The sequence below is a fragment of the Ovis aries genome, chromosome 3 (genome assembly GCF_016772045.2).
Source record: "Ovis aries strain OAR_USU_Benz2616 breed Rambouillet chromosome 3, ARS-UI_Ramb_v3.0, whole genome shotgun sequence".
Taxonomy (NCBI): Eukaryota; Metazoa; Chordata; class Mammalia; order Artiodactyla; family Bovidae; genus Ovis; species Ovis aries.
In genome coordinates this window covers 46,187,653-46,212,941 of record NC_056056.1, presented here as the reverse complement: position 1 = coordinate 46,212,941, position 25,289 = coordinate 46,187,653, and the positions used below count along the sequence as shown (strand labels likewise).

At 38.1% G+C, this 25,289-nt stretch overlaps 1 protein-coding gene across 5 annotated transcripts in view; it reads left to right on the top strand.

The window, feature by feature from the left end:
- Window positions 1-25,289, top strand: part of COMMD1 (copper metabolism domain containing 1) — a 188,071-nt gene that overhangs the window by 61,064 nt on the left and 101,718 nt on the right. For all 5 annotated transcript variants that reach the window (XM_042246012.2, XM_042246013.2, XM_060412080.1 and 2 more), the window contains one exon: window positions 22,810-23,091. In XM_042246012.2, the coding sequence (XP_042101946.1) occupies window positions 22,828-23,091 (264 nt within the window). In that variant the 5' untranslated portion in view covers window positions 22,810-22,827. The remainder of the gene's footprint in view (window positions 1-22,809; window positions 23,092-25,289) is intronic.

Sequence of the window (25,289 nt, the reverse complement as noted above, 5' to 3'; positions counted from 1 at the left end):
TTGATTTAATGGCTATACTTCCCTGATTATCCTAAAAAATTTGAGATCAATAGGTTTGAATCCATATTTAGATAAGATTCATGTATATTGCAATTGGCTGAGATTTCATTTTTAACCTATAGGTCCCCCCTTTTAGGTTTTTGTTTTCCCTCTTATTTCCCCCCCTGAAGAAACTGGGTCCTATAAAAGAATGGTTCTCAAACTTCAGTGTGCACCAGTGTGCTTTAAAATCATCTGGAGAACTTGTTAAAAGCACAGATTGCTGCATCTGGTCTCCAGACATCCTGATTGAGTATTTTTTTTAAATTAATTAATTTATGTATTTTACTTTACAATATTGTATTGGTTTTGCCATACATTGACTTGAATCTGCCATGAGTGTACATGTGTTCCCCATCCTGAACCCCCCTCCCACTCCCCTCCCCATCCCATCCTCTGGGTCTTCCCAGTGCACCAGCCCCTAGTACCCTGTATCATGCATCAAACCTGGACTGGTGATTCATTTCACATATGATATTTTACAGGTTTCAATGCCATTCTCCCATATCATCCCACCCTTGCCCTTTCCCACAGAGTCCAAAAGACTGTTCAATACATCTGTCTCTTTTGCTGTCTCGAAAAAATTACCTTCTTTCTAAATTCCATATATGTGCGTTAGTATACCATATTGGAAAAAACAAGAGAGTTCCAGAAAAACATCTGTTTCTGCTTTATTGACTATGCCAAAGCCGTTGACTGTGTGGATCACAATAAACTGTGGAAAATTCTGAAAGAGATGGAAATACCAGACCACCTGACCTGCCTCTTGAGAAACCTGTATGCAGGTCAGGAAGCAACAGTTAGAACTGGACATGGAACAACAGACTGCTTCCAAATAGGAAAAGGAGCACGTCAAGGCTGTATATTGTCACCCTGCTTATTTAACTTATACGCACAGTATGTCATCAGAAACACTGGGCTGGAGGAAGTACAAGCTGGAATCAAGATTGCTGGGAGAAGTACCAGTAACCTCAGATATGCAGATGACACCACTGTTATGGCAGAAAGTGAAGAATTGAAGAGCCTCTTGATGAAAGTGAAAGAGGAGAGTGAAAAAGTTGGCTTAAAGCTCAACATATAGAAAACGAAGATCATGGCATCCGGTCCCATCACTTCGTGGCAAATAGATGGGGAAACAGTGAAAACAGTGGCCGACTTTACTTTTTAGGGCTCCAAAATCACTGCAGATGGTGACTGCAGCCATGAAATTAAAAGATGCTTAATCCTTGGAAGGAAAGTTATGACCAACCTAGATAGCATATTAAAAAGCAGAGACATTACTTTGTCAACACGGTCCGTCTACTTAAGGCTATAGTTTTTCCAGTGGTCATGTATGGATGTGAGAGTTGGACTATAAAGAAAGCTGAGTGCCGAAGAATTGATGCTTTTGAACTGTGGTGTTGGAGAAGACTCTTGAGAATCCCTTGGACTGCAAGGAGATCCAACCAGTCATTCTAAAAGAGATCAGTGCTGGGTGTTCATTGGAAGGACTGATGTTGAAGCTGAAGCTCCAATACTTTGGCCACCTCATGTGAAGAGCTGACTCATTTGAAAAGACCCTGATGCTGGGAAAGATTGAGGGCAGGAGGAGAAGGGGGCGACAGAGGAGGAGATGGTTGGTTGGCATCACTGACTCAATGGACATGAGTTTCGGTAAACTCTGGGAGTTGGTGATGGACAGGGATGCCTGGCATGCTGTGCTTATTGGTGTTGCAGAGTCGGACACAACTGAGCAACTGAACTGAACTGAACTACTGTATTCTATGTAATACCGTCTATTAAAGTACACAAAAGCACAGCCACTTTTAGAGGATGCATGCATGTGACAGTGTACTCCAGACATGTGAATTACTTATATGATTCGACATACGAATACACATTCCCATCTTTGGGAGTTTGCAACTTGAAGGTTCATATGTAGGGGACTTATTGTAGTTTATATAAGCACTTCCTTTTCCTAAGTCAATTAGGGTAGAGCTTCTTTCTTAATTTAGTAAAATGGAGATAGGAAATATTACATATGTGTATCATATTTTTAGACAGACGGGAATGTAGAGAGCTTTATGACTTTCATCCTAAAATTTTAGCTATGTGTCAGACATAAAAACAGTAATACAGAATCCACTTGTTTATATGTAAGCATTCTCATCTTTGTCCCACCTTGTGTTTTTATTGAATAGTGTATCTGGTAAATGGGAGAAGTTGTTACCTGCTCAGAATAAGGGCTACAGCTTTTTACCTTTATTTTGGAAGAGTTTTAAGGTTTTCTTTTGTCCTGATATAAAATCTTGTGGAGAATGTGGACTAGCAATTAACCTTTTTTATCCAAGTGGTTGTTTTTGTGAGTACTGAGGTCCTTAGAGGGAGTGGGCAGGGGGCTGAAGTTCCAATGACTCTAGGGAGTTGAGGGGCTCACATGCAGTGGGCAAAGCCTTGGAGAAGCCAGCTTAGGAAATCTTTAAGTTTTTCTAAAGAACCTTTGGAAGTTCTAAATTATTCTTGTAAAGGCATACCAACAAGGAGAAAGCAGAGAGTTAGAGTTAGTGGTGTAGTGGCAGAGCATATGGTCAGCAGGAGTTTGAGAAGGACGATTTTAGTTGACTTAAAGTTCCCATGATAGGAGCAGGACCAAGTAGTGAGAACAGAGAGGCTTGAAACAGAAATCCAAGAACTCACAGCCTGAGTAAGCATAGCGCCTTCAAAGCAGCAGAGAGACCTGGAAACCAAAGTTAGAAATAACTTCCATCCTAAGGTGTACCTTACAAAAAAGAAGCCTGGAACTCTAACTCAGCTTCAGAAAGTATGCTAATTCAAAATGTGATGCAAACCATAAGCCTTTTTATGGGTTAGGCATAGCTTCAAGAGACATCCCCCCAGAAGGTACACAGAAGTGACATGTCTATTTAAATCTGCCCATTTAAAAATTCAGTCATTTTGTGTTATTAGTGAGTTATAACAACTTAAAAAATATATATTTTGGATACGTTTGTTATCAGAAATATAACCTGCAAATATTTTCTTCCTGTCTGTGGCTTGTCATTTAATTTTGTTTTGAACTGCAATAAGTATTTGATTTTGATAAAGACCAGCTTATAAATTTGTTTCTTTATAGGTTGTACTTTGGTGTTGCATTTAAGAGCAGTTTTCATGTTGAAAAGTTCTCAAAGATAGTCTGTTTTATTTTTTTCAAGGAGTTTATAGTTATAGGTTTTACATTTTAGTATATGATCCATTTTGAGTTAATTTTTGTGTGTCAGCTAATGTTCTCATGCATTCTTGTTGGAGGAGATAATTGGTTCTTGAAGAATGAAAAAATCTTTCTGTATTTATGTGTAAACCAGAGGTAGAGCAGATAAACAGGGACTTCTCTGGTGGTCCAGTGGTTCAGAATCTGTCTTGAAATGCAGAGGACATGGATTCAATCCCTGGTCTAGGAACTAAGATCCCACATGGCTTGGGGCAGCTAAGCCTGCTGTGCCACATGAAGGTCTTTATGCCCCAGCTAAGACCCAATGCAACCAAATAAATATTAAAGAAAGATAAATAGGATATTTGTCGCATTAAAAATTTTTGAGGAGAGGGCAAATTAAATTTAAAATATCTCAAGGCACTTCTTAGGAATGTGTAATGAAAACTTGAGGAACGCAGTCTATGTTAAACTTTATGCATGCTATGCTTAGTCACTAAGTCTTGTCAGGCTCTTTGCGACCCCATGGACTGTAGCCCACCAAGCTCAAGGGATTCTCTAAGCAAGAATGTTGGAGTGGATTGCCATGCCCTCCTCCAGAGGATCTTCCCAACCGAGGGATCAAACCCAGGTCTGCTGCATTGCAGGCAGGTTCTTTACCATCTGAGCCACCAGGGAAGTGGGTGCACAATTAATGCCAACTCTGTTTATTGAAAAGACTATCCTTTCCTCACTGAATTGTCTTTTCACCTTTGTTGAAAAATCAGTTGACCATGAATATAAGGGTTTGTTTTTGAACTCAATTTTATTCCACTGATCTATGTCAGATATGACTTTAAGATCACATGTAATTGGTAGAATAACTTTTCAGGTGCTTCAAAAATTAGCACTTTAAAATTAATTCCTTATAATTTTTATTTAAAGGAAGATATGTAATTTTTCATTGAAGGAAGATGCATGTTTCTAATTTTCCCCAAGTAAAAATTGCATCGGAAAATTTTATTTACAGTGAAATGGGAAAAGTCTTTTGTTCAAGTATACTTTATAAGGTCAGGAAACTTTGATTCGTACTCTAAGAATGAAGTTATTTAGATTTTTTCAAATGCCTGTTTAACTCAAAGCATTAAAGAACCAGCAGTGTTTCAAACAAAAAGTCATAAAATCATTCTCATCAATGCATTAAATCCTGTTATTAATTCTTATTCTGCTGTGCTGTGTCTTTTTGCTGCATAGGCTTTTTTGTCTCGTTTCAGACAGTGGGGATGACTGTCTAGTTGTGGTGCAAGAACTTCTCATTGTGGTGCCTTCTCTTGTTGCAGAGCATAACCTCTAGGGCATGCGGGCTTAAGTAGTTGTGGCTCCTGGACTCTGGAGGACAAGCTCAATAGTTGTGGCACATGGGCTTAGTTGCTTCGTGGCATGTGGGATCTTCCAGGATTGGGGATTGAAACTGTTTCTCCTGAATTGGCAGGCAGATTGTTTACCACTGAGCCACGAGGGAAACCCTTTCTGAAGTTCTACAGTAGGAATGCGTGCTTCTTAGCTGTATACCCAGAGAAATCTGTATATCTAGACATCATAACACTTGTTTCTTAACCATTTTCTCTTCTTTTTGTTATCTTCTTCATTGTATTTTTCATTTTTATATTTGTGATAAAGAATTGAGAGACTAAGTAGTGTTTCTGAACCTATTATTATCTGAATTTTGTTTTTTCAGCTTGTTGAGTATTTGATATCTAAATAAATGTTCTGTGAATATTCAGAATAGCAGATATATTTACTTTGCTGTAAATGAATATAATTAAAAAATCTAAAATTACTGTGATACAATTTTTATTAATATGAAAGCATAAACATGGATGTAAGACTTCATTGCCTTTTTTTCTCAATATTTTATTTTTTTGCCTTACAGAAAACTTGTCTGAGAATGTTCAGACATCCAAAAGGGTAAATAAGTATTTACTTTTATTGAAGTATCAAGGTTTGATTGCCTTAAGGAAAGAAGTTCTATAAAGCTACCCTCAAGGGACTTCCCTAGTGATCCAGTGGTTAAAAATCCACCTTGCAATGCAGGAGACTGGGTTTCACCCCTGGTGGGGGAACTAAGATCCCACATGCTGTGGATGAGCAACAACTACTGAGCTCTTGTGCTCCAGAGCCCATGCCACACTAGAGTCTGTATTTCACAGCTAAGACCTGATGTAGTCAAATAAATAGGTAAGAGAGAAAAGAAAAAAAAAACTGCCCCAAAAATTCTGGGAAGTTGGGTAGGTTTATTTGCTAGCTAAGAAAATCCCATGGACGGAGGAGCCTGGTAGGCTGCAGTCCGTGGGGTCGCTAAGAGTCAGGCGCGACTGAGCGACTTCACTTTCACTTTTCACTTTCATGCATTGGAGAAGGAAATGGCAACCCACTCCAGTGTTCATGCCTGGAGAATCCCAGGGACAGAGGAGCCTAGTGGGCTGCTGTCTGTGGGGTTGCACAGAGTCGGACACGACTGAAGCGACTTAGCAGCAGCAGCAGCAAGCATACCTTCTGGTACACATAATTATTGGAGCACAGTGACTAAGTGCTGTCTATCCAAGATTTCCCAGTTGTTTGAGGCTGTTTTTAAATTGTTGATGTTCAGACTTCAGTTTTCGCAAGTGTTCTGTTACCTGATACGGATATATTTAACCAGATTCATCACTAAATCTATTACATTGTGTACTTTTATATTTTTCTCACTCCTATCTAGCTCTCTATAACCAGATTTTGGGCTGTCTGCCCTTAATTGGATGTTAGAGCAGCCAGAAAGCTGGAAATTTCTTGGTATAGTCACTGTTACATAGTAGTTGTACTTGTTATTGCACTTTGGAATGTATCCAGAGGTACTCTAGGTGAGTCTGTAACTGGCCAAATGTTTCTCTTAGTAAAATGTTTCTTTTTTAATGTGTAAATTTGTTAGAATAGAATATGGCAGTAGTACTCAACAGACACACTAGTCTGTTGTATATCATTTTTAAATTTATTTATTTTTAATTGGAGGGTGATTGCTTTACAGTATCGTGTTGATTTCTACCATACATCAACATGAAATCAGCCATAGGTATACATATGTCTTCTCCCTCTTGAATGTTGACAGCAAATTTATAAATCACTATCAACCCCATCACAGAGCACAGGTTTGAACTCCCTGCGTCATACAGCAAATACCCACTGGCTATTTATCAGTTGTGTATTAAATCTGGTAATGGGAAATATGAATTTGCCTTTGAAATATGATTTGATTGCATTTCTGTGTTTATCTATGCCAAATGAAACATGGTTGGATTTTGTTTACAAAGGCTCCAGTAATTTCCCAGGTGTGGAGACATCAGATAAACAGAGACTATTATTTTATCACAGATGGCAAGGAACAGGACTAGTTACACAGATGTGTGAGGAATAAAGTCTCCTACTTACTCCATATCTCTCCTTTTTGCTAAAGTTTCCTTCTGTTGGTAATTTTCAATTGTTGAATTGTGTGAATTGAGAAATTCTAATGATTGCAGCTTTTCTTTTTTTCCTGTAAGAAGAACCAGGCATAGACAACAGTGATTTATAAAATTTGCTGTCAACGTGAAATATTTTCTTTTCTCCGCTTTGAAGAGTAATAGCATTTTCTCATTTCTTATTTTTAGCTTTGACTTTAATCTTTTCAATTTGTCCATAGCCAGCACCTTATTTTCTTCTTGGTATCCTTTTTTCCCTCCTTTTAAATGTAGCCAGGATTTTTATTATAGTGGAAACGGGGCTGATTAGCTATTAGTTGATGAAGTCAGATATGAGATGAGTGTTTTTAGTTTAAAATACAGCTGACCTAAACTGCAAAAATAATAGACTCAACACCAGTGCTTCTTTTTTTTTCAACTTTATTTTTTTTTAATTTTCAATTTTATATTGGAATCACCAGTGCTTTTTAAATGATGTCTGTTGAGGACCAGTTTTGTTGTGTGTGTGTTTGTGTGTGTGTGTTGTTTTTTAGAATTTTCCATTTCTGACCCAAAACACATAAAAATACAAGGTTTAATCTTTTTGTTAGAATAATTGATGTAAAAAAAAACCCCATTACATTGTCAAAAAAGTTTCTGAATGTTTATTCTCTTTCTACAGTCACCTTGTTGGGGACTTGTAATGAAGTTTGTGAACTGGCCTTGGTCTGCAGACTGTACTTTGGGTAGTACTGCTCTAGATTTCCGAGTAAATAAGGAAAGCCAAGGATGCTGCTTTGCGCTTTTGGTTACACACCGGATTATGTGCTCTTCAAGGCATGTTTGTGTTATTCATCTTTTTTGAGAGCTTAGAACAGGACCTGTTGGGAAGGTGGTTGAAACTAGGAGATGAAGATCATACAGTGATAACAATTGGAGTCATAAGACTGAGTGGGCTAGAACAATTGCTGCAAATACTCAAAACTGAATTGGGAAGTAGTAACATAGGAGGGTTTCCGTATCAGATTATCTTTTTTTTCTTCAGGAATAAAATAGGCCTTAAAATTTTTTTTCTGATAAAGTGCATTCAATAATAATGGCAATTAGAGACAGCTTTCATCATTTTGCTCTACTTTAAGAATACAAAAAAACCGTACATAAAGTAAACAACACAGACTTAGTATAGCACAGGGAACTATATTCAGAACTATATAATGGGAGAAGCGAAAAATATATGTAGGTACATACATACATAGTGTAACTGAATTGCTTTGCTATACACCGGAAAATAACACAATATTATAAATCAATTATACTAAAAAAAATGTACAAAAGCTGCATGAAGCCAAAGATATTTTATAGGAAGGAATAAAACTTAGGAGGTTTAACAAGATTGAACCACTTCAAATTACCATTTTTGTAAGTCAAAAACGGTTGAATGCTGGTAATTTTATGTAGCTCAGTCTATAGATGTAGTAACATGGAACGTTAATGCTGGGGGCAGAGTACATGGAGATCATTTAGGAGATCCCCTTCATTTAATTTTAGGGAAACTAAAACTCAGAAAAATGTTTCAAATAGCAAAACCACTTTCTAACTGCAAGTGCAGTAAATCAGATTTTACTAATTTGCATGATAAGTCGCTCAGATATGTCCACCTCTTTTCTACTCTGGACTGTAGCCCTCCAGGCTCCTCTGTCCTGGGGTACTCCAGGCAAAAATACTGGAGTACGTTGCGGTGCCCTCCTCCAGGGAATCTTCCTGACCCAGGGATTGAACCTGCATCTCTTGTGTCTCCTGCATTGGCACGTGGGTTCTTTACCACTGGGAAGCCCTTTTTACTGAAAGTAAAAGACAAAACTCTTTTTCTTTTGGACTCGTTCTGCTTATGTTTTGGACAAGGTTCTACTTTAAATAATAGCATAAACAATTTCAAAGGAAATATTTAATTTTTTAAAAACAAGAAAGCTTTTGAAAACACTAGTTTACCTAAACCAGTTTTTGGGCCGTTTCACTTGCTTTAGCTCATTATGTGAGTTTTTATTTCAAGAGACTATAGAAATGCAACTAAGATCTTTTGACCTAGTCTTTGATCTTTAATTGTGTAACTATATATTTCTTTTATTATTATTATTATAATAAAATCCTTTTTGACTGCGCTGGATCTTTGTTGCAGCACGCAAGCTTCTCTACTTGTGGCACTTGGGCTTACTAGTTGAAGCACATGGGCTTTGTTGCCCCAAGACATGTGGGATCTTAGTTCCCCAACCAGGGATTGAAATTGGGTGTCCCATGCATTGGAGGGTAGATTCTTAACCACTGGACTGCCAGGGAAGTCCCTAAATATATTTTTGGCAGAAAGTATTCTTATGAAATAAATCAGCAGAAAAAACATTCTCTTTATGACCCTTTACTAACAAGCAAATATTAATAGTCACTAAAACAATACCCAGCTGTGGATGTGACTGGTGATAGAAACAAAGTCCGATGCTGTAAAGAGCAATATTGCATAGGAACCTGGAATGTCAGGTCCATGAATCAAGGCAAATTGGAAGTGGTCAAACAGGAGATGGCAAGAGTGAACGTCGACATTCTAGGAATCAGTGAACTAAAATGGACTGGAATGGGTGAATTTAACTCAGATGACCATTATATCTACTACTGCGGGCAGGAATCCCTCAGAAGAAATGGAGTAGCCATCATGGTCAGCCAAAGAGTCTGAAATGCAGTCCTTGGATGCAATCTCAAAAACAACAGAATGATCTCTGTTTGTCTCCAAGGCAAACCATTCAGTATCACTGTAATCCAAGTCTATGCCCCAACCAGTAATGGTGAAGAAGCTGAAGTTGAACAGTTCTATGAAGACCTACAAGACCTTGTAGAACTAACACCCAAAAAAGATGTCCTTTTCATTATAGGGGACTGGAATGCAAAAGTAGGAAGTCAAGAAACACCTGGAGTAACAGGCAAATTTGGCCTTGGAATTCAGAATGAGGCAGGGCAAAGACTAATATAGAGTTTTGCCAAGAAAATACACTGGTCATACCAAACACCCTCTTCCAACAACACAAGAGAAGACTCTACACATGGACATCACCAGATGGTCAACACCGAAATCAGATTGATTATATTCTTTGCAGCCAAAGGTGGAGAAGCTCTATACAGTCAGCAAAAACAAGACCGGGAGCTGAATGTGGCTCAGATCATGAACTCCTTATTGCCAAATTCAGACTTAAATTGAAGAAAGTAGGGAAAACCGCTAGACCATTTAGGTATGACCTAAATCAAATCCCTTATGATTATACACTGAAAGTGAGAAATAGATTTAAGGGCCTAGATCTGATAGATAGAGTGCCTGATGAACTATGGAATGAGGTTCGTGACATTGTACAAGAGACAGGGATCAAGACCATCCCCATGGAAAAGAAATGCAAAAAAGCAAAATGGCTGTCTGGGGAGGCCTTACAAATAGCTGTGAAAAGAAGAGAAGCGAAAAGCCGAGGAGAAAAGGAAAGATATAAGCATCTGAATGCAGAGTTCCAAAGAATAGCAAGAAGAGATAAGAAAGCCTTCTTCAGCGATCAATGCAAAGAAACAGAGGAAAAGAACAGGATGGGAAAGACTAGAGATCTCTTCAAGAAAATTAGAGATACCAAGGGAACATTTCATGCAAAGATGGGCTCAATAAAGGACAGAAATGGTATGGACCTAACAAAAGCAGAAGATATTAAGAGGTGGCAAGAATACACGGAAGAACTGTACAAAAAGATCTTCACGACCTGGGTAATCACCATGGTGTGATCACTCATTTAGAGCCAGACATCCTGGAATGTGAAGTCAAGTGGGCCTTAGAAAGCATCACTACGAACAAAGCTAGTGGAGGTGATGGAATTCCAGTTGAGCTATTTCAAATCCTGAAAGATGCTGCCGTGAAAGTGGTGCACTCAATATGCCAGCAAATTTGGAAAACTCAGCAGTGGCCCCAGGACTGGAAAAGGTCAGTTTTCATTCCAATCCCAAAGAAAGGCAATGCCAAAGAATGCTCAAACTACCGCACAATTGCACTCATCTCACACGCTAGTAAAGTAATGCTCAAAATTCTCCAAGGCAGGCTTCAACAATATGTGAACCGTGAAGTTCCTGATGTTCAAGCTGGTATTAGAAAAAGCAGAGGAACCAGAGATCAAATTGCCAGTATCTGCTGGATCATCGAAAAAGCAAGAGAGTTCCAGAAAACATATATTTCTGCTTTATTGACTATGCCAAAGCCTTTGTGTGGATCACAAGAAACTGTGGAAAATTCTGAAAGAGATGAGAATAACAGACCACCTAACCTGCCTCTTGAGAAGTCTGTATGCAGGTCAGGAAGCAACAGTTAGAACTGGACATGGAACAACAGACTGGTTCCAAATAGGAAAAGGAGTACATCAAGGCTGTATATTGTCACCCTGCTTATTTAACTTATATGCAGAGTGCATCATGAGAAACGCTGGACTGGAAGAAACACAAGCTGGAATCAAGATTACCAGGAGAAATATCAATAACCTCAGATATGCAGATGACACCACCCTTATGGCAGAAAGTGAAGAGGAACTAAAAGCCTCTTGATGAAAGTGAAAGGGGAGAGTGAAAAAGTTGGCTTAAAGCTCAACATTCAGAAAACGAAGATCATGGCTTCTGGTCCGATCACTTCATGGGAAATAGACGGGAAACAGTGGAAACCGTGATGGACTTCATTTTGGGGGGCTCCAAAATCACTGCAGATGGTGACTACAGCCATGAAATTAAAAGATGCTTACTCCTTGGAAGAAAAGTTATGACCAACCTAGATAGCATATTCAAAAACAGAGACATTACTTTACCGATTAAGGTCCGTCTAGTCAAGGCTATGGTTTTTCCTGTGGTCATGTATGGATGTGAGAGTTGGACTGTGAAGAAGGCTGAGTGCTGAAGAATTGATCCTTTTGAACTGTGGTGTTGGAGAAGACTCTTGAGGGTCCCTTGGACTTCAAGGAGGTCCAACCAGTCCATTCTGAAGGAGATCAACCCTGGGATTTCTTTGGAAGGACTGATACTGAAGCTGAAGCTCCAGTACTTTGGCCACCTCATGTGAAGAGTTGACTCATTGGAAAAGACTCTGATGCTGGGAGGGATTGGAGGCAGGAGGAGAAGGGGATGACTGAGGATGAAATGGCTGGATGGCATCACAGACTCGATGGACGTGAGTCTGAGTGAACTCTGGGAGTTGGTGATGGACAGGGAGGCCTGGCGTGCTGCGATTCATGGGGTCGCAAAGAGTCAGACACGACTGAGCGACTGAACTGAGAGACAAATTGCTTTTGCTTTCCTGAGGTCTTAAGTAGCATTCTGTAGTTTATAGACTTAACTAAACAAATGTCTGCACGTTTTGCATTGCAAAATTTTTGGAACCTTGACAGAAATGTTGGCAAATAAAGGTTTGTTTTTGGTTACCATGAGTAATTTCTATGGGGGTTGAACTATTGTTAGTTCTTGGTTAGCTTTCTGTGCCTCTGTGTCTGTTTTCCTTAGAAATGATGATGAATTTCAATCCCCTTGATGTGTTCCAGTTCACTTACTTCATGGAAATTAGGGGAGTGCATAACTTTCTGAAGTTCTTAATTACTGTTCCCATTAAGTAGTTGGAGAAGCAAATATTTATATCTCGTGCATTATCTTGCTTAATTCCTAATCATTCTTTCTTCTTGGATATAACATAGTCACTAAAGAAGTAGCTATTTATTCAAACAATTGCCTTGGCACATTGCAGCAATATTTTTTTCCTTACCATGTTAAAAAAAACCCCACACAATATAACTAGAAAAAGATAGTTATTTCCAAGTAGAACGAGATTGATGGTAAGTATATTATTTGTGGGTGAGAATTTTCTGCTTGTTTTTTAAAAATTATTTATATAAGTTGCTAGCAGTACTGATCATGATAAGAAATATTTCTTCAATTAAACTTTGTTTCTTTCTTGGAAAAATAGAATTACCTATAATTCAAGGTCATTTATATTTAATTGAATAAGATACTTATCCTAAAAGTTTATTATTTATCTTTGACATTATTTTATCTAGTTCATTACAAAGAGCTACAAGCTATTACCCTGCATTGATTCATCACTTATGTTTGATACACTTAAGAAATAGTACTTTTGGGTTATTGAATTTATGTCCCTGATATTCTTCTTCTTAGTAGTGAGAAGCAAGATTTTCCACATTAATTTGTATTTATTATATTAGACTAGCAGGTTTACTTTCCTCTTTTCATCCAGAGTAAAATTAGAGATATTAATGATTCTTATATGGTAATTCTAGTTTTGATTTTTTGAGAAGTCTCCATACTGTTTTCCAGAGCAGCTGGACCCATTTATATTCCCAACAGTGCGTGATGGTTCCCTTTGCTCCACGTCCTTGCCAGCGTTTATTTGTTGTCTTTTGACGATAGCCATTCTGACAGTTCTGAGTTGATGTCTTGCTGTGATTTTGATTTGCATTTACTTGATGATTAGTGATGCCCAATGTCTTGTGTCTGTTCGTCATCCATATGTCTTCTTTGGGGAAATGTCTATTCAAATCTTCTGCCCATTTAAACTTTTTTTTGCACTATTGAATTGTATGAATTCTTTGGATATTAACTGTTTATCAGATATATTGTTTGAAAACATCTTCTCCCATTCATTAGGTGGCCTTTTAGAACAAATTTTGGAATTATTTGTTCTGGTTCTGTGAATAATGCTGTTGGTATGTTGATAGTGATTACATTGTATCTGTAAATGCCTTGGGTAATATGGTCATATTAACAAAATTAATTGTTCCAATTTATAAACACAGTATTTTCTTTTTGTCTGTGTTATCTTTGGTTTCTTTCATTAGGGTCTTAAAGTTTTTCACGTATAGGTCTTTTACCTCCTTTGTTAGGTTTGTTTCTAGTATCTTATTATTTTATAAATGGTATTTACAATACACTCCAGTATTCTTGGAAAAGGAAATGGCAACCCACTCCAGTATTCTTGCCTGGAGAATTCCATGGACAGAGCACCTGGAAGGCTACAGTCCATGGGGTCGCAAGAGTTAGACACTACTTAGTGACTAAACCACTGCCAGTATTCTGGCGTGGAAAGTTCCATGGACAGAGGAGCCTAGTGCTGGGTACAGTCCACGGGGTTGCAAAGAGTTGGACACAACTGAGCGACTGAGCACACACACACATTTTAAAATTTCTCTTCTGATAATTCTGTTAGTGTATAGAAATGCAACAGATTTTTGTATGCTAATTTTGTATCCTGCAACTTTATTGGGTTCATCTATGAGTTCTCATAGTTTTTTGGTGGTATCTTTAGGATTTTCTATATATAGTATCGTTATCTGTGAAGTGACAGTTTTACTTCTCTTTCAATTTGGATTCCTTTTATTATTTATTTTTTCTTGTTCAACTTCTGTGGCTGGAACTTCCAATTCTGTGTTGAATAACAGTGGTGAGAGTGGGCATCCTTATTTTGTCCCTGATCTTAGAGGAAAGGTTTTCCGCTTTTCACCATTGAGTATGATGTTGGCTGTAGGTTTGTCCCATATGACCTTTATTATGTTGAGGTATGTTCCTCTGTACCCACTTTGTTGAGAGTTGTTATCCTAAATGGATGTTTAATTTTGTCAAAAGCTTTTTCTGCATCTCTTGAGATGATCATAGGATTTTATTCTTCAATTTGTTAATGTGGTATGTCTCATGGATTTTTGGATTTGAACTATCCTTGCATCCCTGGCTGTGTGGATCACAATAAACTGTGGGAAATTCTGAAAGAGATGGGAATACCAGACCACCTGACCTGGCTCTTGAGAAACCTGTATGCAGGTCAGGAAGCAATAGTTAGAACTGGACATGGAACAACAGACTGGTTCCAAATAGGAAAAGGAGTATGTCAAGGTTGTATATTGTTACCCTGCTTATTTAACTTATGTTCAGAGGACATCATGAGAAACGCTGGGCTGGATCAAGCGCAAGCTGGAATCAAGATTGCCGGGAGAAATATCAATAACCTCAGATACGCAGATGACACCACCCTTATGATAGAAAGTGAAGAGGGACTAAAAAGCCTCTTGATGAAAGTGAAAGAGGAGAGTGAAAAAGTGGGCTTAAAGCTCAACATTCAGAAAACGAAGATCATGGCATCTGGTCCCATCACTTCATGGCAAATAAATGGGGAAACAGTGGAAACAGTGTCAGACTTTATTTTTTAGGGCTCCAAAATCACTGGAGATGGTGACTGCAGCCATGAAATTAAAAGACGTTTACTCCTTGGAAGGAAAGTTATGACCAACCTAGACAGCATATTCAAAAGCAGAGACATTACTTTGTCGACAAAGGTCCGTCTAATCAAAGCCATGGTTTTTCCAGTGATCATGTGTGGATGTGAGAGTTGGACTAAAGAGGGCTGAGTACAGAAGAATTGATGCTTTGAACAGTGGTGTTGGAGAAGACTCTTGAGAGTCCCTTGAACTGCAAGGAAATCCAGCCAGTCCATCCTAAAGGAGATCAGTCCTGGGTGTTCATTTGAAGGACTGATGTTGAAGCTGAAACTCCAGTACTTTGGCCACCTGATGGGAAGAGCTGACTCATTTGAAAAGACCCTGATGCTGGGAAAGATTGAGCGCAGGAGGAGAAAGGGACGACAGAGGATGAGATGGTTGGATGGCATCACCAACTCAATGGGCATGGGTTTGGGTGGACTCCGGGAGCTGGTGATAGACAGGGAAGCCTGGTGTGCTGCAGTTCATGGGGTCGCAACAAGTCGGACATGATTGAGCGACTGAACTGAACTGCATCCCCGGAATAAATCCCACTTGATCATGGTGTATGGTCCTTTTAATGCATTGTTGAATTGGTTTACTAATATTTGTTGAGAATTTTTGCGTGTACATTTATCAGTGATACAGGCCTGAAGTTTTCTTTTTTTTTTGTAGTGCCTTTGTCTGGTTTTGTGTCAGATGATGCCGGCCTCAAAGAATGAGTTTAAAAGCATTTCTTTCCCTTCAATTTTTGTTGGAATAATTTGAGGAAAGGCATTAACTCTTCTTTAAATGTTTAGTAGAGTTCACCTGTGAAGCCTTCTGGTCCTAGACTTGTTTATTGGGTTTTTTGTTTGTTTGTTTGTTTGTTTTTTCAGTTACTAATTCAGCTTCACTACTGGTAATTAGCCTGTACATATATATATATATATATATATATATACATATATATATATATATGTATATATATATTTTTTTCTGGTTCAGTCTTGGGAGATTGTACATTTCTGGGAATTTATGCATTTCTTCTCAGTTGTCCATTTAATTGGCACATACTTGTTTGTAGTGATCTCTTATGACCCTTTATATTTCTGTGCTGTCAGTTGTAAATTCTCCTTTTTCCCTTCTCGTTTTATTTATTGAGGCCTGTGTTTTTTTCCTGATGAGTCTGGCTAAGGTTTATCAATTTGGTGTATCTTTTCAAAGAATCAACTCTTAGTTTCATTGATCTTTTTGTTTTTGTTTTGTTTTAGTCTCTCTTTCATTTATTTCTGCTCTGGTCTTTATTATTTCTTTTTTGTCTATTTTAAAACATTATTGACCTGCACAGAAGAATTTCAAATAATTTATGTAGATACTTGGCCTCCAAGAAGCTGGAGCAGAATTTCCTGTTCCTAAAGTGTGGGCTGCTTATGGTGACTTCCTACCAAAGAGTAGATTATAAGCCCTGTTGCTAACATGTATTCTTGATGTGATATGATGAGAATGACAAGTTACCTCTAGTTTTTCTCCCTGATCCTATAACCCAGGCTAACCATGAGAAAAGCATGAGGCAAATCCTCACTGAGGAATATTCTACACAGTACCTGACTAGTACTCCTCAAAATTGTCAAGATTACCAAATACCAAGAGAGTTTGAAAAACTATCATAGCTAAGGGAAACTTAAGGAGAAATGAAGACTAAATGTAATGTAACTTGGATGGGATCCTGGAACATAAAAAGCACACCAGGTAAAAACTAAGGGAAAATGAATAAAGTATAGACTGTGGTTAATAATAATGTATCAGTATTGATTCAGTAATTGTCACAAGTAAGGTGTAAGGTGTACATAGCCAAGGAAATTGAGTATGTGATACTAACTCTGTACTATTTTCACAGCTTTTCCGTATATCTGTGTTAAACTTTTATTAAAAACATTAAAAAAATTGTAGATGCTACTAGAGCTTTCTATGTGCCTCTCAGATTGCATTCTCCTTATCCTCTGAAGTATTCTCTGACCTGCATTAGGTCTTGATTATCAACCTCATGTATAATATTACATTTTTACTATATATATGTTTTAAATTTATACTATTTTTCATCTGATAAAATTTTATATAAATAGTATCATACCTTTATATATTTGTGTGCAGTTGACTTTTTTGTTGTTCAGCATTGTGTGTGCTTTATTTGTATTGATAAATATAATTCTAATTCATTTACTGTGTGTTAGTCCATTGTTTGTCACTGACCATTTTTGTTGTTGTAGTTCTGGACATTTGGTTGATTCTAATTTATTACTATTACTAATATTGTTGAAATAACTGTTCTTGTATGGGACTCCCAGTGCATAGACATAAGACTTACTTGAAGGTTTTTCCATTGCAGAAGAGTTGTTGAGTTCTAGAATACGTACATCTTAAATTTTGATAAATAATACAAAATACAGTGGCCACAGGACTGGAAAAGGTCAGTTTTCATTCCAATCTCAAAGAAAGGCGATGCCAAAGAGTGTTCAAACTACCTCACAAGTGCACTCATCTCACACGCTAGGAAAGTAATGCTCAAAATTTTCCAGGCTAGGCTTCAGCAGTACCTGAACCATGAACTTCCAGATGTTCAAGCTGGATTTAGAAACAGTAGAGGAACCAGAGATCAAATTACCAGCATCTGCTGGATCATCAAAAAAGCAAGAGAGTTCCACAAAAACATCTACTTTTGCTTTATTGACTACGCCAAAGCCTTTGACTGTGTGGATCACAACAAACTGTGGAAAATTCTTAAAGAGATGGGCATATGAGACCACCTGACCTGCATCCTGAGAAATCTGTATGCAGGTCAAGAAGCAACAGTTAGAAGTGGACATGGAACAACAGACTGGTTCCAAATAGGAAAAGGAGTACGTCAAGGCTGTATATTGTCACCCTGCTTATTTAGCTTATATGCAGAGCGCATCATGTGAAGTGCTGGGATGGATGAAGAACAAGCTGGAATCACGATGGCTGGAAGAAATATCAATAACCTCAGATAAACAGGTGACACCACCCTTATGACAGAAAGTGAAGAAGACATAAAGTCTCTTGATGAAAGTGAAAGAGGAGAGTGAAAAAATTGGCTTAAAACCCAACATTCAGAAAACTAAGATCATGGCATCCGGTCCCATCACTTCATGGCAAATAGATGGGGAAGCAATGGAAACAGTGACAGACTTTATTTTGGGGGGCTCCAAAATCACTGCAGATGGTGACTGCAGTCATGAAATTAAAAGACACTTGCTTCTTGGAAGAAAAGCTATTACCAACCTAGACAGCATATGAAAAAGCAGAGACATGACTTGACAAACAAAGGTCCGTCTAGTCAAAGCTATGGTTTTTCCAGTATTCATGTATGGATGTGAGAGTTGGACTATAAAGAAAGCTGGGCACCAAAGTATTAATGCTTTTGAACTGTGTTGTTGGAGAAGACTCTTGAGAATCCCTTGGACTGCAAGGAAATCCAACTAGTCAATCCTAAAGGAAATCAGTCCGGAATATTCTTTGGAAGGACTGATGTTGAAGCTGAAACTCCAATACTTTGGCCACTTGATGCAAAGAACCGACTCATTGGAAAAGACCTTGATGCTGGGAAAGATTGAAGGTGGAAGGAGAAGGGGACAACAGAGGATGAGATGGTTGGATGGCATCACCGACTCGATGGACATGAGTTTGAGCAAGTTTCAGGAGCTGGTGATGGACAGGGAGGCCTGGCGTGCTGCAGTCCATGGGGTTGCAAAGAGTGGGACAGGACTGAGCAACTAAACTGAACTGAATACAAAATTGCTCTTTGAAAATGTTCTATTCCCACAGCAGTATATGAGAGTTGTCAATAAAGTGAAGAAACAACATTTAGTGTTGTGGAATAGTTTACTTTTTGACAGTTTAATGGATGGGAAGTACTATTAGTCTCAGTTCAGTTCACTTCAGTCAACTCAGTTGTATCTGACTGTTTGTGACCCCATGGACTGCAGCATGCCAGGCCTCCCTGTCCATCACCAGCTCCTGAAACTTGCTCAAACTCATGTCCATCGAGTTGGTGATGCCATCCAACTATTTCATCCTCTGTCATCCCCTTCTCTTCCTGCCTTCAGTCCTTCCCAGCATCAGGGTCTTTTCCAATGAGTCAGTTCTTCACATCAGGTGGCCAAAGTATTAGAGCTTCAGCTTCAACATTAGTCCTTCCAATGAATATTTAGGATTGATTTCCTTTCAGATTGACTGGTTTGATCTCCTTGCAGTCCAAGGGACTCTCAAGAGTCTTCTCCAACAACACAGTACAAAAGCATTAATTCTTTGATGCTCAGCTTTCTTTATGGTCCAACTCTCACATCCATACATTAGTTTACATTTTCTTTATTACTAGTTTAGGTTGCTTTTTTTTAGCCAACTTTTCTACTCTCCTCTTTCACCTTCATCAAGAGGCTCTTTAGTTCCTCTTCACTTTTTGCCATTAGGATGGTGTCATCTGCATATCTGAGGTTATTGATATTTCTCCCGGCAATCTTGATTTCAGCTTGAGCTTCATCCAGCCCAGCATTTCTAATTATGTGCTCTGCGTATGAATTAAATAAGCAGGGTGACGTTATACAGCCTTGATGTACTCCTTTCCCTATTTTGAACCAGTCCGTTGTTCCATATCTGGTTCTAACTCTTGCTTCTTGGTTTAATGGATGAGGGAGCTTACATGTCTGAAATAAGGTCCTGGAGCAACACCCCACCATGTGCAGCAGACGGTAGGGCGGACATGGTGGCAGGTTTCACTCCTTGGTGGAAGGGATAGTTTAGTCACTTATTCGTGTCTATATGGAAGAGGAGATTGCCAATTGTAGGGGGAATTACGTCAGATTTGCTCAGTGGTTACCAGGGAAATCAGAGGCCCACACCCCTCATCAGCCTTCACCCCTCATCAGCCTTTTGATGAAAAGAGCCACTTGCTGGAGCCTGGGACAAGTTTGTAAGGTCAGCCATGTGAGTAAAGCAGGTGCTGTTAGGCAGGGGATATACAGAGAACAAGAGAACAGCCATCTTGAGTGACCTGACTGTAGAGTTCTTTTTAACCTTAAATGAAATACGTATGTAATTATAATTCACATATAATAAAGTTAATATGCATAATTTCTAATCAATATGGTGTCATGAGTATAATGTAAAGTTATGAGGAAAATGAAAAAGTGAAGTAATTTTAAATGTATATTTAAAAATCTGAATGTTGAGGAACTTTTGCTTCCACTAAGACTTCGCTTCCATTGCACAGTTTCAATCCTTGGTCAGGAACTAAGGTCCTGGATGCCATGTGGTGCAGTAAAAAAAAAAAAAAAAAAGTAAATGTTGAAGCATTACTGAATTAGAACATATAATGAATTAAATACTTATAGGTATATGTAGCATCATTGTGAATGTGCAGCAATAAGTGCAGACAGATAATATGGTTTGGTAGTTTAGCTATAAAAATACGAATGGTATTGCCTCTGGTAATGAGATTTTGTAAAATGCTCAATAGCCTGTTTATAAAGTTCTGACCAAACCAAAGTACAAGCTATGTTAGTTGCATTCCTGGAAAATTCAGAACTTACTAAAACTGTGCAAAAAATACTTTTTTTTTAATGCAAAAAGTAAAAGAGTAGTTTCTAGGTCCAAGTAATTATAAACAGGTTTTCTTTCCACATGATCTTAGATGGGACACTGCCAAGTCATGTGTGACGTGTCAGTTTTTTTTGTAGCATGTTCTTGAGCAGGGGTTGGCAAACTACATTCTGCAGGACACACTGTTTGGGCAAAAAAAAAATAGAGAGAAAACTATGTTATAGAGATGGTAACGCATTTTTTTAGGTGAGTTGATTCCAGTTCAAGGTATTATTGATTGGAATCCAATCAAAATAACTTCTGTCACAAGTGAAGTTAAATCAGAGTAGATTTCTTGATATGCTTTGAGGAAAAGAATGATACACATCACCTGTGTTGTGCTGTGATATTGTGATGCAAAGTGCCAGTGGAAATAATTTTATTTAATTATAATATACAAGTTAATGTTTCTGTTGAGTCACATAGGCAGAAATTTTGGATCCTTATACCTGGTAAATAGGCAGATATTCAGTAAATGTATGTTGAATTGTGAGAAATGCCTTTAATGTATGTTCTAACATTTACTGTACAATTTTTATATTAATAGAAGAATGAAAGACAACATGTTTGTCTTTCAGCCTCTGTTCCACCCATTCGGCCTATATTCTATGTGTACACTACCTGCCTTTACATTCCTCTGTTCTAATGCTTAAGTTTAGGTAGAACTTTGGCTTCCAAATGATAGCTATACATCTTAAACTATTTTGAATAGTAAATGGGATTTTTTTTGGTGTCTACAGGTGGAAAAGATGCTGAGATAACATGGAGTTGAAGAGAGGTCTGTAGGGACCAGGGCCTTGGGGATTACAGAACAGGGATATCACGCCATTAGAATCCATTTTCATCTTTTTTTGCAGTCAGATATTTTGCCAGAAAATCAAAGATGACTGTTTGCAACCATCTAGCCTCATATTCTTCTGGTACCATCACACCCAAGCGGCAAGACCACTTCTCCACCTACTCTAAATTGGGAGATTAATTTGGGTCAGTCATTGTGCCCAGAGAAAGGAGGTATTGTATTTTGGTTTGGAACTCTTGGTCAGGCAGGGGAAAGCTTGTTCTGAGATGAAGTATTAAACATCACTGTCCTATCCAAGGCTCCGTTGCCTGAGCCCTTTGATGATTTCCCACTTCAGTTTAGCTGCTTATTCTTCTCAGAACAGCAGTGGCAGTTAAGGTTTGAAAATTTATGGAAAAGCATAATGTAGTATACTTTAGAGTAGTATTATTGAATATGAACTATTTGGTTGAAGATAGGCTACAAATCTAAAATAATACATTAACAAAATTTATTTAGTACTTCTTATGGACAAGGCATCACACATTTATAGTATATCAAACCAAGCCTGGCTATAAGGCACTGTGAAATTATGTAAGATTTCATCAGAGCTCTAATTCATTTTACTCTCATTTTATTATTTTATTTTTATATTTTTGTTATTTTCTCATCATGGAACTGGATATTTATAGATTATAGTTATTAATAGAGAATTTGAGTGATGTGGATTTTTTTTTTCTTTTGGCCACGGCTTATGGCTTCTGAGATCTTTGTTCCTCAACCAGGGAATGAATCTGGGTCCTCAGCAGTGAGAGCATGGACTCCCGTCTACTGGACCACCAGGGAATTCCCAATGTGAAATTTTTAACAGTAGCTTTTCTGATATTCAGTATTTTCAAAGGGAATATTTTTGTACTTATGAAGAGCTTATTCTCATTACTGTCTTTTGATGACCTTCAAAAAAGATTTATTTATTTGGCTGTGCTAGGTCTTCATTGCTGTGCATGGGCTTTGTCTAGTTGCATCCAGCATGGACCGCTCTCTAGTTGGAGTGCATGGCCTTCTCATCGTGATGGCTTCTCTTGTTGTGGAGCGCGGGCCCTAGGGCCTGTGGGCGTCAGTAGTTGTGGGACATGGTTCCAGTAGTTATGGCTCGCAGACTCTGGAGTGCTGGCTCAGTTATTGTCCTGCAGCAGGCTTAGTTGCTCCATAGCATGTGGGATCCTTCCGAACCAGGGGTTGAATCTGTGTCCCCTGACTCTCAACCACTGGACCACCAGGGAAGGCCTTGACCCGCTTTGAAAGCTTTTTCAGTGATTAAGAATCATTTAAAAGTGTGATCTGTAGTTAAGAAACTATGTTTTTCTAGTTACCTACAAAATTCAAATTTATTCCTTTTTCTGTTTTTAGTCTATTGCATCTGCAGACATGGATTTCAACCAGCTGGAGGCATTTTTGACTGCTCAAACCAAAAAGCAAGGAGGGATCACATCTGAGCAAGCTGCTGTCATTTCCAAGTTCTGGAAAAGCCATAAGACAAAAATCCGAGAGAGTCTTATGAACCAGAGCTGCTGGGACAGAGGGCTTCGGGGCTTGAGCTGGAGAGTTGATGGCAAATCACAGTCAAGACACTCAGCTCAAATACATACTCCTGTTGCCATCATGGAGCTGGAAATAGGGAGAAGTGGACAGGTGAGTTCAAACTTCGATCCATTTCCCTTTGTAAACTATATTTTCTATTATATATTAGCCATACATTCAGAACAATTTATTTTACAGTCTTTGTTTGCAGAGATAATAATAGGAAAAGAGTCTTCTTTTTAGAATCCTTTTTCAGAGATAGAAATCATCTGAAAATGTGGATATTCTCAATTGTGGATTGAGTCTTAAAGCCACCAGCCTCTGGTATAGCTATCTCAGAGGAGCAAAATGGATCAATAAGGTGACTGCACAGAAGTTGGCCACTGCTCCCTTTTGGTTAGGTGTCATATTCAGAAAATCCAAGGCAATGATAAAGATGCTAAATAAAGACCAGAAATTAAGATTAAACAACACAGAACGAAACTAACTCACATAACTCATCTTTATAGGCATTCGGGTATAAGAGGCCATGTATTTTAATTACAATATTGTCCTAAAGACCCTGAGTATGTGCTATTTCTGTCCCTGAGCCTACAAATAATTTTAAATTGATAATGATTATTTACAAAACAGTACTGCTTTCCTTGTGATGGAGAAGGAAATGGCAACCCATTCCAGTACTCTTGCCTGGAGAATTCCATGGACAAAGGAGCCTGATGGGCTCCAGTCCATGGGATCACAAAGAGTCGGACATGACTGAGCAACTCTCACTCACTCACTCACTGCTTTCCTTTCATTTTCCAGTGTCATTATGGCAGACATCCACATGGCTTTTCTTGAAGTCAGTTTGAACTGGCAGTCAGGTGACTGCCAGATCAGACTTTTAATGACCTGGTATATGTCTTTTGGGGAGAAAAAAGCAACAACTTGTAATTAAGAAGAGAAAACCCAGATCACCAAATTAGCTAATTAGATTTATTTCCATGTAAATAATCAAATAAGTGGTTCTGTTACATGCTATAATAGAAATGTATTTCTTTTCTTCTAATAAGGAGAACATTTTTTTAGCTGGCAGATTTCCTCACATATTCCCTTCTTGAGTTTCTTAGGATTGTTCAGTATTTGTAGTTCCCTAATGACTTTTTAATTGTAATTTAAAAGATAATCCCTTTTTAAAAATTGTACTTTTGCAAAATTTATTTTGAGATCCTTTTATTCCTTTATTTTCAAGCCTTTATGACTTTGGTTTCTCTAATCCTAAAGTCCATTTTCTTAACCACTCCAATTATTCCTAGACCAAAAATCAGACATTTAAAAAGGTACAGAAAGTATTCTTGGATATTTCAGTTTCACTAGCCATTTGTATAGGCTATTCATTTTTTATTCTGGCAGTAGTGATTATTTCATTTTGTCTTCTAGTATTTGTTATTTGGGCAAGAAGATGCAAACATGTGTATTTGCTTTGACTTTCCTAGAAAACCATGTGCTGTGCTAATAAGTCGCTTCAGTTGTGTCCGATTCTTTGCCACCCTGGTAGCCCACCAGGCTTCTCTGCCCATGGGATTCTCCAGGCAAGAATACTGGAGTGGGTAGCCATGCCCTCCTCTAGGGGATCTTCGCAACCCAGGGATCAAACCCGCGTCTCTTAACCTCTTCTGATTAGCAGGCGGGTTCTTTACCACTAAGTGCCACCTGGGAAGAAAACTATTATAGTGTTCCTTTAACTTGATATTTTCCTAGTATTTTTTAAGCTAGGGTTTATAATGTGCCTTTTGATTTTATATGCCATCTAAACTTACTGGGTACTGACACAGGGATTTTAAAAATCTATTTTTGAGTTCCTATGATTTTCCTTTCATTTTGTTAGCTAAAGTAATTAAAAAAAACTTTTTTAAAAATGGTGAAATGGTTTTTTGTCGATCAGTAATTCTAAATGTCACTACAGATGTTTTTTAGCTAGCTTCAGGAACATTTCATGATTACTTAGAATAAGTTGGTAAGCTTTTTTTTAAGAGGACAGATATTTTAGGCTTGACAGCTATATAGTTTCTGTCACAAATACTCATCTTTCTTGCTGCAGCTCAGAAGCAGCCACAGGCAGTATGTAAACAAATGAGCATTGCTGTTTTTCTAGAAGGTTCACCTATTTCAGTAGAATCAATAGGTCCTAGAAGTCAGAGAGTCTTTCAGCACTCGTCTAAGGTAAATTACGTAGATGAGGTGACATATATGCCCATTTTCTAGAGAAGGTATACGAGGCAGATAAGTGACTTGCTTTAGACACAGCTGCTAAGTGGTTAAGTGAGAAT